This window comes from Delphinus delphis, chromosome 8 (genome assembly GCF_949987515.2).
Source record: "Delphinus delphis chromosome 8, mDelDel1.2, whole genome shotgun sequence".
Classification (NCBI taxonomy): Eukaryota; Metazoa; Chordata; class Mammalia; order Artiodactyla; family Delphinidae; genus Delphinus; species Delphinus delphis.
Window position 1 is genome coordinate 10,389,997 of NC_082690.1, and position 16,406 is coordinate 10,406,402.

General features: G+C 50.9%; 1 protein-coding gene across 3 annotated transcripts in view; it reads right to left on the minus strand.

Moving 5' to 3' along the window:
* The window catches only part of PKNOX2 (PBX/knotted 1 homeobox 2), a 255,102-nt gene that overhangs the window by 43,747 nt on the left and 194,949 nt on the right, over window positions 1-16,406 (minus strand). For all 3 annotated transcript variants that reach the window (XM_060017724.1, XM_060017725.1, XM_060017723.1), the window contains one exon: window positions 68-239. In XM_060017724.1, coding sequence (XP_059873707.1) covers window positions 68-239 — 172 coding nt within the window. The remainder of the gene's footprint in view (window positions 1-67; window positions 240-16,406) is intronic.

Sequence of the window (16,406 nt, forward strand, 5' to 3'; positions counted from 1 at the left end):
CTAGGGCATCTGGAGGGCATCAGAAGGTAGGGAGAGCCTAGCCAGGGCGGGGTTGCAGGGTCTTTACCAGGTTGTCCAGCTCTGGGTCGTCGCTGAAGAAGGGTTTGTGCTCTTGCTCTTGCTGGTGGACAAAGTTCTCGATGTCCACGTCAAAGCTGGCGGAGGTGATGCACTCCGAGCCCTGCGTGGCCTGTTCACATTTCTCAAACAGCAGCGTCAGGAGCGGGAAAAGAGGGTGCCTGCGGGGACATCAAGAGCTCACACATGCGCACTCAGAGACTTGCTGCCGTCGGGGTTCAGAAGCCACCAGGGTCCCTTCCCACATTGCCGTCACTTCTTCTCCCAGGGTCCCACTCCCTGAGAAAGGCCCCAGTCCCCACGGTCAGCCTAGATGGCAGCATTTCACGCCCTGGCACAGAGAATTCAGTCTCCTGATTCCTAGGGCCTCAGAGGCTTCTGTCCCTCCCCACCAGGGGCCTAACTTTTCTCTTTGTCCAGAGAAACTGCACAGATATTTGATGAGGCATGCTGGGTATAACCCTTCCCAGAAGTAGGTGTCCATTTCTGGCTCAGTGTCAATCTGGGAAGGAAATATGGGAAATGTCCAGAAAAGTGCTGGATGTGAACATGCGTGGTTGGTCACACACCCTCCCGTGGCTGCGCGGAGCCAGCCGAGGGCAGCACCTGTGTGTTTGCAAGTGTACGTGGCGGGGTGTGGACCTGAGTACTCGTCACACGTGGTGGGCAGAAGTCTCCACCTGTCCTGCATCTGTTGACCGACTCAGTTTAGGTCAGACACCCCAGTCACACGTGTAACACTTCCCTACACGTTTCTATCATCACACACTTAGCACAACTGTAATTAAATAATTCTTTGCATCATTATTTGTCCAGTGTTTTCCTCCAAGGCTGTCTCTGTCTCAATGATCACTGTATCCTTAAGACCTTGCCCTGGCGCTGATAGCAGGCACTTAATAAATATTCGGTGACTGACAATGAACCAGTGAATGATGAATACGTGAGTGTGAGTGTGCGCATGTGTGTGACGGTTCTGTGATGGATGGATGTAAGCTGAAGTGCTTACCTGGCGACTCTATGGGTCTTGGCTTCGACATCACCCACTCTGGGAAGGTTCCCTGACTGCCCCTCCCCTCAACCTGTGCCAACGGCTCCCTGGGCTGTTTGCTTTACCACCTGTCTTCCGCACTAGACTCTCAGCTACGTGAGGGCAAGAAGCAAGCCCACCTCATTCCTCACTGTCTGCCCAGAGTCTAGCAGCGGCATGTGGACACTAATAAATCTTTGTTGAATATATACATGTTAGGTGTGTGACCCCATTTGCATATACAAGTGCATCTCGTTCTCATTTCTCTGCAGCATGAGTGAACAACTATGTCTTCACACCCGGCACGTGCACATGTGTTTACATGGGTATTGACACTGGACTCTGGAGCCCCATTCCCTCCCATCATGGTTCCCAAAAAGCAACGGCACATCCCTCTCTGGTTGCTCACCTCAGTGCCCTGGAACCACAACATCTAGCTCCCTTCTTTTTGAGTGAGCTCTGCGAGCTGGGAGAGGAGAAAGTATGTATGTTGGGTCTGGTCCCCAGGCTTCTGCCAACGGGGATGTTGTAGCCAGCACTGCCCAACAGAACTTCTTGAGGTGATGAAGACATTCTACAATCTCTGCTGTCCAATACGGTAGCCACCAACTTCATGAGGCCAATGGACATTTAAAACATGGCTGTTTTTGAATTATGGTTTTCTCAGGGTATATGCCCAGTAGTGGGATTGCCGGGTCATATGGTAATTCTATTTTTAGCTTTTTAAGCAACGTCCATGGTGGATGGACCTAGAGTCTGTCATACAGAGGGAAGTAAGTCAGAAAGAGAAAAACAAATACCGTATGCTAACGCAAACATATGGAATCTAAAAAAAAAAATGGTACTGATGAACCTAGTGGCAGGGCAGGAATAAAGACGTAGACATAGAGAATGGACTTGAGGACACAGTGGGGGAAGAGGAAGCTGGGACAAAGTTAGACAGTAGCATTGACATATATACACTACCAAATGTAAAATTAGATAGCTAGTGGGAAGCAGCTGCATAGCACAGGGAGATCATCTCAGTGCTTTGTGACCACCTAGAGGGGTGGGATAGGGAGGGTGGGAGGGAGGCTCGAGAGGGAAGGGATATGGGGACATATGTATACATATGGCTGATTCACTTTGTTGTACAACAGAAACCAACACACCATTGTGAAGCAATTACACTGCAATAAAGATCTATTAAAAATAAATAAAATATGGCTCTTGTGTCTAGGACACTGAATTTTTTATTTTGTCTAATTTTAACTAATTTTAATTTAGATAGCAACATGTGGCTAGTGGCTACCATATTGGAAAGCACAGTAAGTCCTGAAAATGAAAACAGATCATGCTTCTGCCCTCCAGCACGCTATGATTAAACATGCCGAGAAGGACTGAACATTCATCCTGCATAGTGTTTGTAGGCTGATGGGGGACCCCTGTGAGCCTGTCCCATCCTGGGATTCCAATAATTCTGGGCAGAAAGGCAGAAGGTGCTGAGACCCATCCACACTCAAACCTATACCTACTGGTCATTCTACTCAAGCTCGGGGGCAGCGGGGGCTGAGGGGAGATGAATTCCTGCCACAGATGAGCTGCGTGGCTTGGCAAAGCTGTCTCTAGACATTATCTCCCTGACCCTTGTTTTGGGAGCTGATGCGTAAATAGCTGGGCTCCAAGGCTGCAGGCTGGGTCACAGTCTGGAGGAAAAAAGGGTCAATATCTGAGGGTAGCGCATCTGCAGCCCCAAATTGCTAGAAGAGCTATTTGGCCCCCTCAGGAGGCTGGTGAGAAAACAATGGGTTCGCTCAGCCATCTGCTGAAGACAAAGAGAAAACCAGGTGAAGGGGTTAAACTCCAGTATAAGTCTTCATTTGCAGCCACTAATACCGCAGCATATTATAGTCTAATCTAACCTGATCCCAGTTTAATGCAAGATTCTCCCGGCCCTGAGTGGAATACCAAAGGAAGCCTTCATGGCTGTGATTTAAGCAGAGACCTGCAGTGGTTTAGCTGAGGGACATGAAAGGCAAATTCCAGACGGTGTTATGAATTATTGCGCCTTATGAACCTTCCTACTCTCAACAGATGCCTGCTGCCGTTTAAACAGCCACTAGATCAATTAGGAGTGAAAGGCACAAATCGACTCCGTACAAGGGCACTAAATTACCAGGAACTAATAATCCGCAGCATCGTGCCAGGTGGCGGGGGGCGCAGCCCCTGCCCCATCCCCACGGCGGCCGCGGTCACTGCACGTCCCTTCCTCACCGGCTGGAGGCAGGGTGGGCAGCTGCTGACGGTGTGTGGGTGTGCCGGTGCATGTGTGTGCACCTGGGTTGAATGTAGGCTGTCAACGAGAGTGAGTGTGAGCGTTGTGTAAGTGGGTTGCCCCAGGTGTTTTTATTGCGTGTGCACACACGGTGTTACGTCTCTGCTGTACTATGCGCACATGGGTTGTGTGTATGGAGCTGGGGTGCGGAGTTTGTGTGCTGTGAATACAGGGTGCCTATGCCCTCTATTGTATGCAGTGTGTGTGCAGGGCTACGTGTTATCTGTATGCACTGCGTGTGCGAGCATCATGTGTTTTGTGTACACAGCGTGCGTGACATGTGGGGCGGGGAGGAGGGAGCTGCCGGTGACTGTGTCTCCCAGTTACCAGCTCTGGAGTTGGGCTGGGGGGAGAGGGTGAGCTCGTCTGCCACTGTCCTGGCCTCTGCAGGGAGGAGAGTGATCAGGGAGGGCCTCTCTGAGGAGGTGACATTTGAGCTAAGCCTGGAAGGACAGAGGAGGCAGTCAGGCAAAGGTCAGAGGGAGGGGCATGCCAAGCAGGGGAAAACGCAAAGCACTTCAGAGAGAAATGAGCTTGGCATGTTTCTGGAACAAAATCCAGGCGCTTGTGGCTGGAGCAAGGTAGGCGAACGGAGGGAGATGACGTCGAAGAGGTGAGCAGCAGTTAGATTCGAGGTCTCGCACAGAGCTGGGCTTTTGGGGACTGGGGTGGAGGCACTGTCCCCTCCACTGGGGGACAGCGTGCACCTTCCAGGCACAGCTCTAGCATTGGTCCATTTTATAAACCTCTCCCCTGCAGGTGTCAGAGCTCCCATGCGTGTGTGTGTGTGTGTGTGTGTGTGTGTGTGTGTGTGTGTGTGTGAGACGAGGGCATATCTGGGGGTGTTTTCTATGGCTTCTGTCATCTCTCAGTAGAAGAAAACGTGCTTTCCATCCTCTCCCCCAAGTTAAGCAAGGACCCGTGGAGCACAGAACAGGCCTCCTGGTTGCTGCCATGGCCCCTCTCCCCAGCCCCTCCCTGCCTGAGCTGCACTATCAGTTCCCCAATCCTCCCTTCATACCTCACCCTCCCCAGCCTCCTGCCTCTGGTTCCACCCGCCCTGATCCCTGGATCCCTGAGCCCAGGAGTTCGGATGACATCTGTGCTCACCCACAGCTTTTCATATGAACCACAGCCAGGGTTGGTAGGGCTGCCTGTGGCTCCCGTGCTCTGTCCACCTGCATCTCTCGATCACCCTGACCGCTACCTGCTACCTCAAGTGCGGGGACTGCTGAGATGCTCTGTACCACCCCTGAGAAACAGGCTCAGTTTCCCAGTGACTCAGATGGGTTCTGTGGCTGCAGTGATGCTATGGCCTTCTTTAAGGCTGTTCCCGGCCCAGTTCCCAGCCCCTTCCCCAGTTGCCCATCCTACACCTGCCTAAGCGTTGACCTATATTTTAAGCTATCCTCCAACATCACCCCATAAGACTGGGGAAGAGGCTGGAAGCCACCTTCAAGGAGTCCTTTCCAGCAGCCTCCACTGCGGGCCTGGGGTGGGGTGGGTAACTAGGGCAGAGACCAGGAGGGCTGGGCACTTTACCCTCCCGGGACACGAATGCCCTTGTCTGAGCCAGGCAGGGGATCGGAAGGGGGATTTCCGGTCATGCGTGGGATACTGGTCCTGTCATTCTTGACCTTCCCTGAGCTTCAGTCTGTCCAACTAGAAAATGGGTTTTAAGGAGTTCCTCTTCCCGCTGTCCAAATCTCTCCCACCGTGGATCAGTACCCTTCAGAGGCTGGAAGCAGAAACGTGGAAACTCGGTCCCCAGTGTCTGGACGATGATGAACGAGATGTGAAAGATGGCCATTAGCCTTTATTTCCAGAGAGCCGAGGACGTCTGACTTCCAGAAGAGCTCGTCTTCTCCCTCCCCGACCTTTCTCCACGCTTTTTCCTGTGTCGCGTCCCACCTGGCTGCCCCCTCCAGCCCAATCTCTCTCTTTTTTTATTTTTATTTTTTTGAATTTTATTTTATTTATTTTTTTATACAGCAGGTTATTATTTATCTATTTTATACATCTTAGGGTATATATGCCAATCCCAATCTCCCAGTTCATCCCACCACCGACCCCCCTGCCACCCCCGCAAATCTCTCTTAAGCCGTTCAAAATTTGGAGAAAATAAATCTCACTGCACTAATTCAGGGAGAGTTTGAGCCTCGTTGGTGCAGAACAAATAAAAGGAGTGAACTGGCATGACATTTTACTGCAGAAGAGAGGTCGTTTCCAGCCACTAATAGAAAGGATCTGACACAGACTAATAAAGAGAAATGAATTTCTCTAATGGCCTCATTTATCACATTCAGCACTGTGCCTCTGCCTGGGTGCCGGGAGGGCGGGCTGCCCTGAGTGCGGACAGTGCCAGGAGCGGGGGGCGAGAGAGGACCTCAAATAAGATTTTATTATATCTTGTTTTCTTTTCGGAGTCTCCACCCCCAGGCCCACCCTCATCACCTCTCCCCAGGCGCATCTGAACCAAAAGCAAACTCAAGATATACAGTTCTTGTTAACAATCCAGAGAAATAAAGAACCCCTCTCCACAGAATTGCAGTCTTGTGCTAGCTTAAGAAGGTGATTAAACCGGAGGTGTTGATTTCTACAGGGGTTTAAGCTATCGCTTGGTTTAATTACTTCTGACATTTCTGTCTTCGTTGTTTTCTGCATCACCCGAATTCGCGGGCCTAAAATGCCCAGTCTGGGGCCAGGGTGCGTAGGGCTGCCTCTGGGAGCGTCCCAAAGGGCCTGGGCCTAAACAGGGCAGGATTTTGGCTGAAGCCCTTTGCAGAGTTGAATGTCACCCTCTCTCCAGCAGCAGCGAGGCTGAGACCCCTCGCTGAAGCCCCAGAGTTTCTTGAGGGCAAAGCGATCCGGGCCCCCCTCATACCCCCACCCACACACATATTTCTAGTGAGGCTTCTGAGAGCATCCTCAGGCAGGAGAGCTTCCGCGCCTTCCATTTTACTCCTCCCTCTTTCAAGACAGATGTTCTCACCGCAGATGGCCCAATAGGTTTCCCTAACATTTTCGAAGAGCTCTTGGGATGGAGACCATAACTTCCTTGGTAATTTTTATACTCGTATCTAACTGCAAGTTCCCCTATAAGGCTGAAGCTCATTTCCTTTTGCTAAAAGGACTCAAAAGAAGACAAGTGGACTTTGTTCTGCTTCCCTTCGTTCCTCCTTGGACAACCTGGCTTAAGAAAAACGTTTTTTTTTTAACATTTCTTTCTGCTCATAGGGCCATAAACAGAGAAGCAGAGATAGGAAAAAGAAAGGATGCCAAAATACAGAGCTTCAACAGATAACAAACAAGGACCTACAGTACAGCATGGGGAACTATACTCAATATTTTGTAATAACCTATAAGGAAAAGAATCTGAAAAAGAATATATAAAACTTATATATATATATAAACTTATATATATATAAATAAAACTTAATCACTTTGCTATACACCTGAAACTAACACAACATTGTAAATCAACTATACTTCAATTAAAAAAAATTGTTTTTTAAATAGCGCTTCAGAGAGGCTATAACGCGAAGAACACAAGAAACACGGAACAGATATGAAGAGAGAAACAGAGCCCCACAGCTGGGGTTGGGGGGTGGTGATGACAGTCACACTCATGGGGGGACATTAGTGTGGAGCTCCCTTTCTGGGTGATAAACGTTGTGATTCACAGTCACGCCGCTCTGTCACTTCTGAGCCTCTCAGCCATCCCTCCCTTTGTGACCTTGGCCAGAACTGCAGACCTCAATTATGGGTCCAGCCAAGTGTGTGGCAGCCTGCCTGGCTGTCCACTGCCTCTCCCTGTGACTGACCTTGGAGCCCCCAGGCCTGTCCTGCACCTCCCTTCACAGCCCAGTGTCAGCGCTCACCACCCCCTGAGGCTTGGCTGCTTCCTCCGATGGGGACGGGGTGGGATGTCAGAGCCTCTGACCCTTCCTAGCTGGGATGAGAGTGGACGGTCCAGAGGAGGGAATGCATAGTAGGAAAGGAACATTTCTGGATGGAGGTTTTTGGTGATGAGGCAGTGGGACCAGAGCCTGCTCAGGGTCAGACCTGTGCAGAGGACATCAGCCACTGGCCAGTGAGGTGGGGGTAAAGGGGGGCAAGCAGTGACCCAACCTGGTCTCCACGGACACACACAGCGGAGGTCTCAAGTTGTCAAAGGCCCACCACCCTGGAAACCCTACCCGGGGGCTGGCATTGTAACCCTTTATTTCTAGTGCCCCAGGTCAGGTCACTGAGATCACAGAATCAGAGACAATACCCTGGAGGCACCTTTCAGGACGACTCCTGCCCCTTTCCTGGGCATCTTTTCATGGCCAGAAGGCCCATTCCAAGTAGTCATTCTGAGAACTACAGTGCAATCTCTCCTTGATGCTGATAAAACAGAGTCAGTATCATCAGAGCACACCACGGTGCTTCACAGTATGGCCTCAGCTTTCTTGTCAGTGTTTCTCCTGGATAGACTCAGTGGAGAACATGGTAGTTGAACAGACAGCAGGTGGCCCCGGGCTCCTGGCACCTTCATCACCCCCTCAAGGATAGACTTTGGAGACAGATAATTAATTGTGTGACTCTGCGGCAAGTTACTGAATTTCTCTGAGCCTCAGTTTCCTATTTTATAAAATAGGGATAACGCCACCTACCACAGAGGTTATTGTTAAGAATTACATGAAGGAACAAGTAGAGTGTCTGGCACTCAGTAAGCTGTCAATTAACGCTTGTTCCATTTCCCTGAAATGGCACAGGGGCACCTTTTCTTATTCAGGTCAACATGGACGCTATCCACTCCAATAAATGTATAATTCCATCTCTACTGACTCATTTGGCAGGGAAACAAGCCCACATGCCAACTCAAATAGAGGCACAGAAAGAGGAGGAGGAGGGGCAAAGGACAACTTACTGGACCTCGGAACCCCATTTTTGAAACCAAAAAACACTGCCAGTAAGAATTTATTTTTATTTCCCACAGGACAATGATTAAATTCTATTGACTACGGTTGTCTGTGCACAGATCTGTCTTCCTCACTACATGGGGAGCTTCTCTGGTCCACGAACTCGTCTTACCTCTGAATTTCCAGCACAGTGCCTGGCACAGAGCAGAGGATCAATAAATATTTGGAGGATCAACGAATGGGGACAAATGAATGAACGAAGCGAGCACTGACAGCAAGCGGAGATTCTGAGACACAAGCCTAAAGTTCTTTCGGGCCCGGAATCCACTCCCCTGTGGTACCCAGGTCAGCTACAGCCATCTGGCAGCTTCAGCCACAGTTACTACAAAGGGCCCCAGTTCTCCTCTGGGCTCTGCTGGCTGTGTGGGGTGAGGGCTGGCAGGGTCTCAGGGGCAGACGAGTAAGTGTGAAGGAAGCGCTCGGCCAGCCCTCCTCTCCTCCCCTCAAAGGCACCAGATGGAGAGAGCAGAGTGGGGTGGGGGAGACCAAGCCAGCAGCTCCTGGTTGGATGTATTTTTACTTCAGGTGTGACGTTGAAACCATGCGGGTGTATTTTTAGTCCTGCCCAGTGGGCGGTATGTTCGCCTGGGTTGCCTTGGAGAGGACTTCTTCTTGTTGCTAAATTGGAATTGCATCTGTTGGGTTCCTGGGCTCCAACCAGCTCTCCTCCCCCAGGTGGGTGGACAGGTCCATCCCTGGTGAGTGTGGGGCTCAGGGGAGGCCACAGTCTGCTTTGTCTCCATCCCTTCACACACACACACACACACACACACACACACACGCATGCACACTCACACCCTTCCCTCCTGGCACATTAAAAAAAAGTAATAAACGTGAAATCTCAACAAACTAGTTGTTAAGGCTGGTCTACAAGGGCGAGAATACAAAGAACCTAAAATTTGAGACCTGGTAGGATCTCATCTCCAGCCCCTTCGTTTTCTCCCCAGTTTTACTAAGAAATAATTGACATGCATCACTGTATAAGTTTAAGGCATGTAGTATCATATACTATGAAATGATTACCACGATAGGTTCAGCTAACATCCATCTTCTCAGATAAAAGAGAAAAAGGAAAAGAAAATTTTTCTCTTGTGATGAGCACTCTTAGTGTTTACTCTCTTAACTTACCTAGATATGATAGAGCAGTGCTAGCTATAGTCGTCATGTTGTACATTACATCCCTAGTACTTCCTTCTTTTATAACATCCATCTTCTCAGATAAAAGAGAAAAAGGAAAAGAAAATTTTTCTCTTGTGATGAGCACTCTTAGTGTTTACTCTCTTAACTTACCTAGATATGATAGAGCAGTGCTAGCTATAGTCGTCATGTTGTACGTTACATCCCTAGTACTTCCTTCTTTTATAACTGGAAATTTGTACCTTTTGACCACCCTCCTCCGTTACCCCCTCCTTCTACCCTTCACCTCTGATAACCACAAATCCAATCTCTTTTGCTCTAAGTTTTTTTTTAGATCCCACATATAAGTGAGATCCTACAGAATTTGCCTTCCTCTATGATGTATTTTACTTAGCATAATGCTTTCAAGGTCCCTCCATGTGAATAATATCCCACTGTATATATAAGCCACAACTTCTTTATCCATTCATCCATCAGTGGACATTTAGGTGGTTTCTGTGCCTTGGCTATTATAAATAATTCTGCAATGAACACGGGGGTGCAGATGTCTTTTCGAGTTAGTGTTTTCATTTCCTTTGGATCCCCAAAGTGGGACTGCTGGATCATAGGATAGTTCTATGTTTAATTTTTTAAGGATCCTCCATACTGTATTCTAGAGTGGCTGCACCAATATACAATCCCAACAGCAGTGCACAAGAGTTCCCTCTTCTCCACGTCTTTACTATCACTTATCTCCTGTCTTTTTCATGATCAGCCTCTTCATTTTAAGGGGAGGTAACTCAGGAAGAGAAAACAGAAGTATCTTTCCTGCAGTTAGGCAGCTCGTGAGAGGCAGTTTCTATCCAAGTCACCAGAGAGCCAGCCAGTCCCCAAAAGAAAGCACTGGGGGAAGGTCTGGTGTGGGAAGGGGAGCTCCATCCATTATGTCATGGCAAAATGACAGTGACACACATCTGGTGGCACTTTGTAACTTACATTTCATGTGCTTATTGCATTGAAACACCCAATATTTTTATTATTCCCATTTTACTGATTAGCAAACTGAGGGGCCATGTGGTTAAAGAATTACATCAGGCTAATAAGTGACTGAGTTGAGATTTCAATCTGGGTATCCAAACTCCAAATTTTGTGTTCTTCCCCCTTTCCCAGGTGCTGTTTTTGAACCATTATTAGAATCACTTCATCCTCCTCTCCCTTTTTCTCTACTGGCCTTGAGTCCTGTGCGTCCAGGGGTCACAGAACTGAGCTGCCACGTTTACCCTTTGAGCATCAGGACCCGTGCAGCACAAGACAGTCTCTACCTCACCAAACAGGTTTCCAAAAGAACTTTCTCTCATAATAATACTTCTGTGTGTTGGAGAAGGCTTTGACGTTTTTATAGATCTTTCATTTTCTCATCTTAGGCCTACCCTGTGGGAAAGTTTATCTAAAGAGGTTACATGAGTTGCTCAGTGGTAGAATCAGAGCTTAGGCTGAAGTCTTAGTCCTATGTTCTTTCCACGTGACCACAAAATGGCCCAGTGCTTGGGAAAATCAGAGAGTGGGGCTTAGCAGGGCTAGACTGGCTTAGTCCAGCCCTGGTGAGAAGCAATGGGCCATGTGAGCCCTCAAAGGCCAAGCTTGCTGGCTCCCCGCCCCCACCTGATGCCCCCCCCACATTCGCACCAGCGGGAGGCCCAATGGCTGGTGTCTTCCCTCTAGTAAGGGGGACCGATCCAATCTAGTACTTGTCGCAGTAACTCCTCACAACTGTGGCCACCATTCACTGTAAGCCTTGTCTGTGCCAAGCACTGTCAGCTGTTAGCATTGGTTATCTCCCTTAATCCTAACATAACCTTGTGAGGATAAAAGTCACTGGGATTCCAGGCTCCTGGATCTCTTCTCTGTGTGCCTTGTCTTGGCGGGGTACCTGGACTTCTCAGCTCTGCCTCGGCCAGGTGGTGAGCTGTGGAAGGATCAGGACCCGCTGCCTCTGAACACACCTGCTCTCTGAGCCAGGCAGCCACAGCCTCTGGGCCTGCCAGCGGCATGTGCAGAGGCTGGGTCCGGGGTGAGGGCCTTCGAGATGCCGGCAGGAAGGGCAGGGAACAGGCTTTGTCTGGTGCCGGGGAAGAATTGAGCACGGGTTGACTTTCAGATTACGGCTCCAGCAGGATCGCTCCCCTGACTGTAGTCAACAGCTACAGTTATGTTTGCTCAGATGTCAGTGAATCCAACTGCTTCCAAACGCAAGGAGTGTCTGCTGGAGCCCCAGCCCATAAAACCCAGCTCAGAATGCAGCCTGGAACATCTGCTCCCAGCACCTAGTCCAGAAGCATCTGGTCCTGACTCTTCTGCTTGGAATGGCTAAACTTCTCCCACACCCTTCTCAGGCCACCTCACCCAGCACGTCCCAGGAATGACCAAGCTCTATGCCAGGGAAGGCACAGGGTTAAGCCCCGGGGTCAGCTCCCTGGAGACAGAACACCCCTTGGTCACAAGGTGGAAGAGTTCCCTCAAAGACAATTCGTTAGGAAGTACCAGTTCCCAGGGTCCTGACCAGGCAACTGCTAAAGAGGACAGTCACACAGCAGCCAGCCCCTCTGCCCAGCCCCAAGCCCAGGGGGCTCCCGCCTCCCCATTCACCAGCCCGGCCCCAGGAGAGGCCGCTTGGCTATCATTTCCCTTGGGCTTCACCTCCCTTGGGAAAAGCAGTGCTACTCTCCTACACTGCACTGTGGGCCAGAGGCCTTGCAGTCAATTCCACATAGAGTTTTTTGAGCCCATTAGATGTTGCCAATTTTATATTACAGCTACTTCCTATCCTATCTTCTTGCCGCTCCCTGGACTGATTCTTTTTAATTCAGAACCCCTCTTGGAACTTGACACGATGCTTCCGCGTAGCAGAGCTCAGTAAATGTTTAATTGAACCGCGGTGCAGGACCACTCAGCTGGGAGCCCTTAACTGTCTTGCCTCTTGCTGGATCGCCCCTCAGCATTTACCTTCTAGCCCGACCAACCCCTGTTTCCATTCCCCCAAACATCTCATAGCAGCTAACGGCTGCAGAGTACTCTCCACATGCCAGCTTCTTTATCCAGCACTTCATGGTATTATCTCATTTCATCCTCATGACCAACCTAACGAAGAGATGGCACTATTTTCAGTCCTATTTTACAGATGAGGAAACAGAGGCCCAGAAAGGTTTACTGCCCAGTGGCGGAGCCAGAATGGAAACCCAGGCGATCGAGGTCCACAGGCCCTAATCTGCAGCCTGGATTTCACCTCCCTGAATGCCCAGATGCCTCACATGCTGAAAAGGCTACGGGGACCATGCTGGCCCCTTTGTTTAAAACACCCCCATCCCATCCCACCCCAGGCAGCAAACACTGATCTGTGTGTTAGATATTATCATATATCATCTCATTTTAGTCTAGCTGTGACTATGTCCTTTTTTACAGTTGAGAAAACAGATTCAGAGGGACTAACTTTCCCAAGGCGACCAAGCTGGTTATCACCACATCTATTTTTAGACCTTGTCCCACAGCTCAGCACAGCTGCTCTATGGCCTTTGTCCCTCTAGCTATGGGACCATTAGGATCGAGCCCGAACTTCAGTGACTTTAGAGGGATAGTCTCAAGGGAGCGATCTGAACATGGCCTACTGCCCCGTTCTGATCTTTCCCTAAACAAGTGTGGATTCTAGAGGGATCCAGTCTGAATGCAACAGGGGCAAATGTATTATAAACAAGGCCTTAGCAATGTGTACTGCTTTCGTTGAACTAGAAGTGGACTTCAGCGTGAACTGTCTAGGGCTGGGTACCACATGGGCAGAAGCTCTGAGTGTGGTTTACAGAGAGATGAGACTGACAGGAAGAACTACAAACACTACACGGAAAGGCCGAGACTCTGACAGCTGAGAAACTAAAGACTGGTTTGATGTGGGGTTTCTGGAGCTGCTGGGAAGGAACTCATTAACGGATGAAACAGGAAAGCCTTGGAATCTACCTGGAGAACGTGGAGGCATCAGGGCTTTGCTCAAGCAGATGTTAAGAGTTGGACGGCACTGGGTCGAATCTAGGAAGGAGCAGATTCACTGCCTTGGGGTTCGGGTGAGAAACCACAATTGCAAACACTTACCTAGCGCTTATTCTGGGCCAGCCTCTAAGCATTAATGCGTTAAGTGGGAACATTTCAAATTTAGAACCGGGGAGTGGGCCAGACAGGTCAGTGAGGGCCAACGCGTGTAGGATTGTGGCTAATGCTATGAGTTAAAGCATTCCACAAAGTCGGCTGTCAAGGTGCTGGTCAAACTGGGCACCTGTAACTCGGCTACCCGCAGGGGTTTGTGCTTGAGGCTGGGGAGAGCCGACTGTGTGCATCTCTTCCCACCTCTGTTCAGCAGCGCACTGGTAGCTTGAAACGGGCCATGGTGGATGCAGTTACACCACGGAAATCGACAGGTGCTACATGGGGGCTCTCCCTCCCCGCTCTCCCCGGAGCCAGTTAGCCAGCACACCAGCCTGGAACCATGGACTATGGACGGGTCCTGCCTCGCCTACTTAAGGAGTCCGCTCAACAGGCCCTGCTTTAGTACATGCTCGTCCAAGCTGCTGGGTCTAAGGTATGGTGTAAGGCGCTGGGGATCAATCAATGAAAACGCATAGACCCTGACTTCATGGAGGTAACGATCTAGTGGTGGAAACAGAACTAATATTAACACAATCCATTCAATTGTGAGTTAACGCCACAAAGGAGAGACACAGGGTCCTGCAGTCACCTCACCCTCCGCACCTGATTCGCAGCTCAATTCTCTGGCATTTTTCCTGGAGAAGCAAAGCACAGCTGTCCCCACCCTTCTCTCGCTGTTCCTGCCTCCAGGCCAGCACTTCCTGTCACTAACAGGTAACTTCTGCAGTGCCCGGCGGGCCATTTCCTGGGTCCCCAGACAGTATTTCAGCCTCAGGGGCGGAACCCAGCATGCGCAGAGCCATCTCAGCAGAGCCCCCTCCTCCCCCACTGCACCTGGCCAGGCCCAGCTCCTGCCACTGTTCTGCTCCCCAGGACATCACGGTTTCCATGGGAACCCACTCACTTCAAAGGGGAATGGCAGAGACTGGAGGGGAGGAGGGACAGTGAAAGCTGGATCAACCTCACCCTCTTGGCCCCGTCTCTGTGCTGCTGGCAACCTAACCTCCAAGCTCCCCGCCACCTAACACCGTCCAGCCCACCGCCCACCGGTGGAGAGGTGGGGAGGTGTGGTCCAAGCTAAATTTTAACTTCTTGGGGGGAAAACCCCAGGGGTGAGGTGCACCTGCGTTAGGAGAGATCTGAGCTGGGTCCAAGCCTGCGGTCCCCGCTCCATGGGGCCTCCCCTCGGCAGACCCCTCTCAGCATTGCTCCTGGGCCACAAACACAATTACCCGCGATGTGCATCCAATCATGGGGTCTGCTCGGATTAGACTGCAATCATTAATCTGAGCGGGAGCTCCCGGCTGCCTTGCTGATTAGCCCAGATGATGCTCTGGTATGATCCAATTAAAGACAGACTCTGCCTCCCTTCCCCCCTCCCCCCACCCCACACGCAGAGTTTCCACATCAGAAAGAACCAATACATTTCATCAACACATCCTCCTACACAAATAAAACCTCAGGGCACCAGGAGGCTCCCACCCTCTTGTAGCACTGCCCGATGCCGCCCTGCGGGCCTGGCCAGGGAGGGGCCTCCCCCACCTTCAGTTCTTCGAAGTAGTTCAGGGAGGGGCCTCGGCGGGGACACCCAAAAGTCAGCGCGGGCACTAATCTCCGTGGAGAGGGGATGCTTACATTTATGGACATGAAATGCCGACTCCCTGAGGTGCTTTGAGCAGCCAGGCCGCCCCAGGCGGGCAGATCTAATTAGAATTACCCGACCCTATGGGAGGTGGAGTGTCTCCCCTCAGCCCCCAAGGGCGGTGGAGAGGGCGGCTGGCACTAATGGGAGAGGGGTGGTCATGGGAGACACCCTGGGGGCCCTGGGGCAAGCAGGGCTGCAGAAGAAAGAACTGGGCAAGGGTGCTGATGTCCCTCTGCTCCGTCGTCCTGAGATGCCAGGCAGCCTTGTTTGGCTGGACTGTTGGTGGTACCCAGCCTGGGATTTCTTCTTCATGGTCAGACCGCTGCAGAGATAATTTGCTCAAATGCCATGGGCTGTGAGGTGACAGCCCCGTGGGAGAGGGTGAATCTCAGATGTGGAGGTGAGGCATGTTGGTTGAGGGAAGATCTGGGCCTTTGTACTTCAGGTGACGTCATGGTGGACAGCTCCCTTGGGGACGCGGCCCACCTCCTGGCTGGGCCTGGGTGGGGTCTGAGCCTGGGATCTTGGGAAGGGCTATGGAGCACGTGGAGCCCATTGGCAGGAACCAGGGAACCGTCTGCTTTGTGCCAGACATGGAGCCAGGTGCTGACATGGGCTGTCTCGTAATTCTTGCCGAACCACTGATTAGCTTCTGTCCTGAAACCAACGCTCAGAGAGACGAGTACAAGGAGGAGGTAGGGCTCAAGCCTAGGTTTCCAGAAACTTTATGTTAGGCCACTAATTTGGGGTCTTTCTAGACTAAGATCTGTGCTCACTACAGGTCCCTGCCCCTGGGGGTCCGAGAAGGTGTCAGGGATCCGTCTCCAGTGCGAATATGAATCACCTGGGATCTTGTCAAAGTGCAGATCAGGAATCCTCAGGTCGAGTGGGGCCTGAGATTCTGCGTCTTCAATGAGCTCCCAGGTGACGCGATGCTTCTGGCCCATGGACCGCACTTGGAGCAGCAGGGATTTAAAGGGGGTGTGATGACTGTACCCAAAGTCATCAGACCACGGGGCAGTTTTCAGAGGCCAGGCCACTCTCGCTCCCTGCTTCTGTTCCGCCACCAGG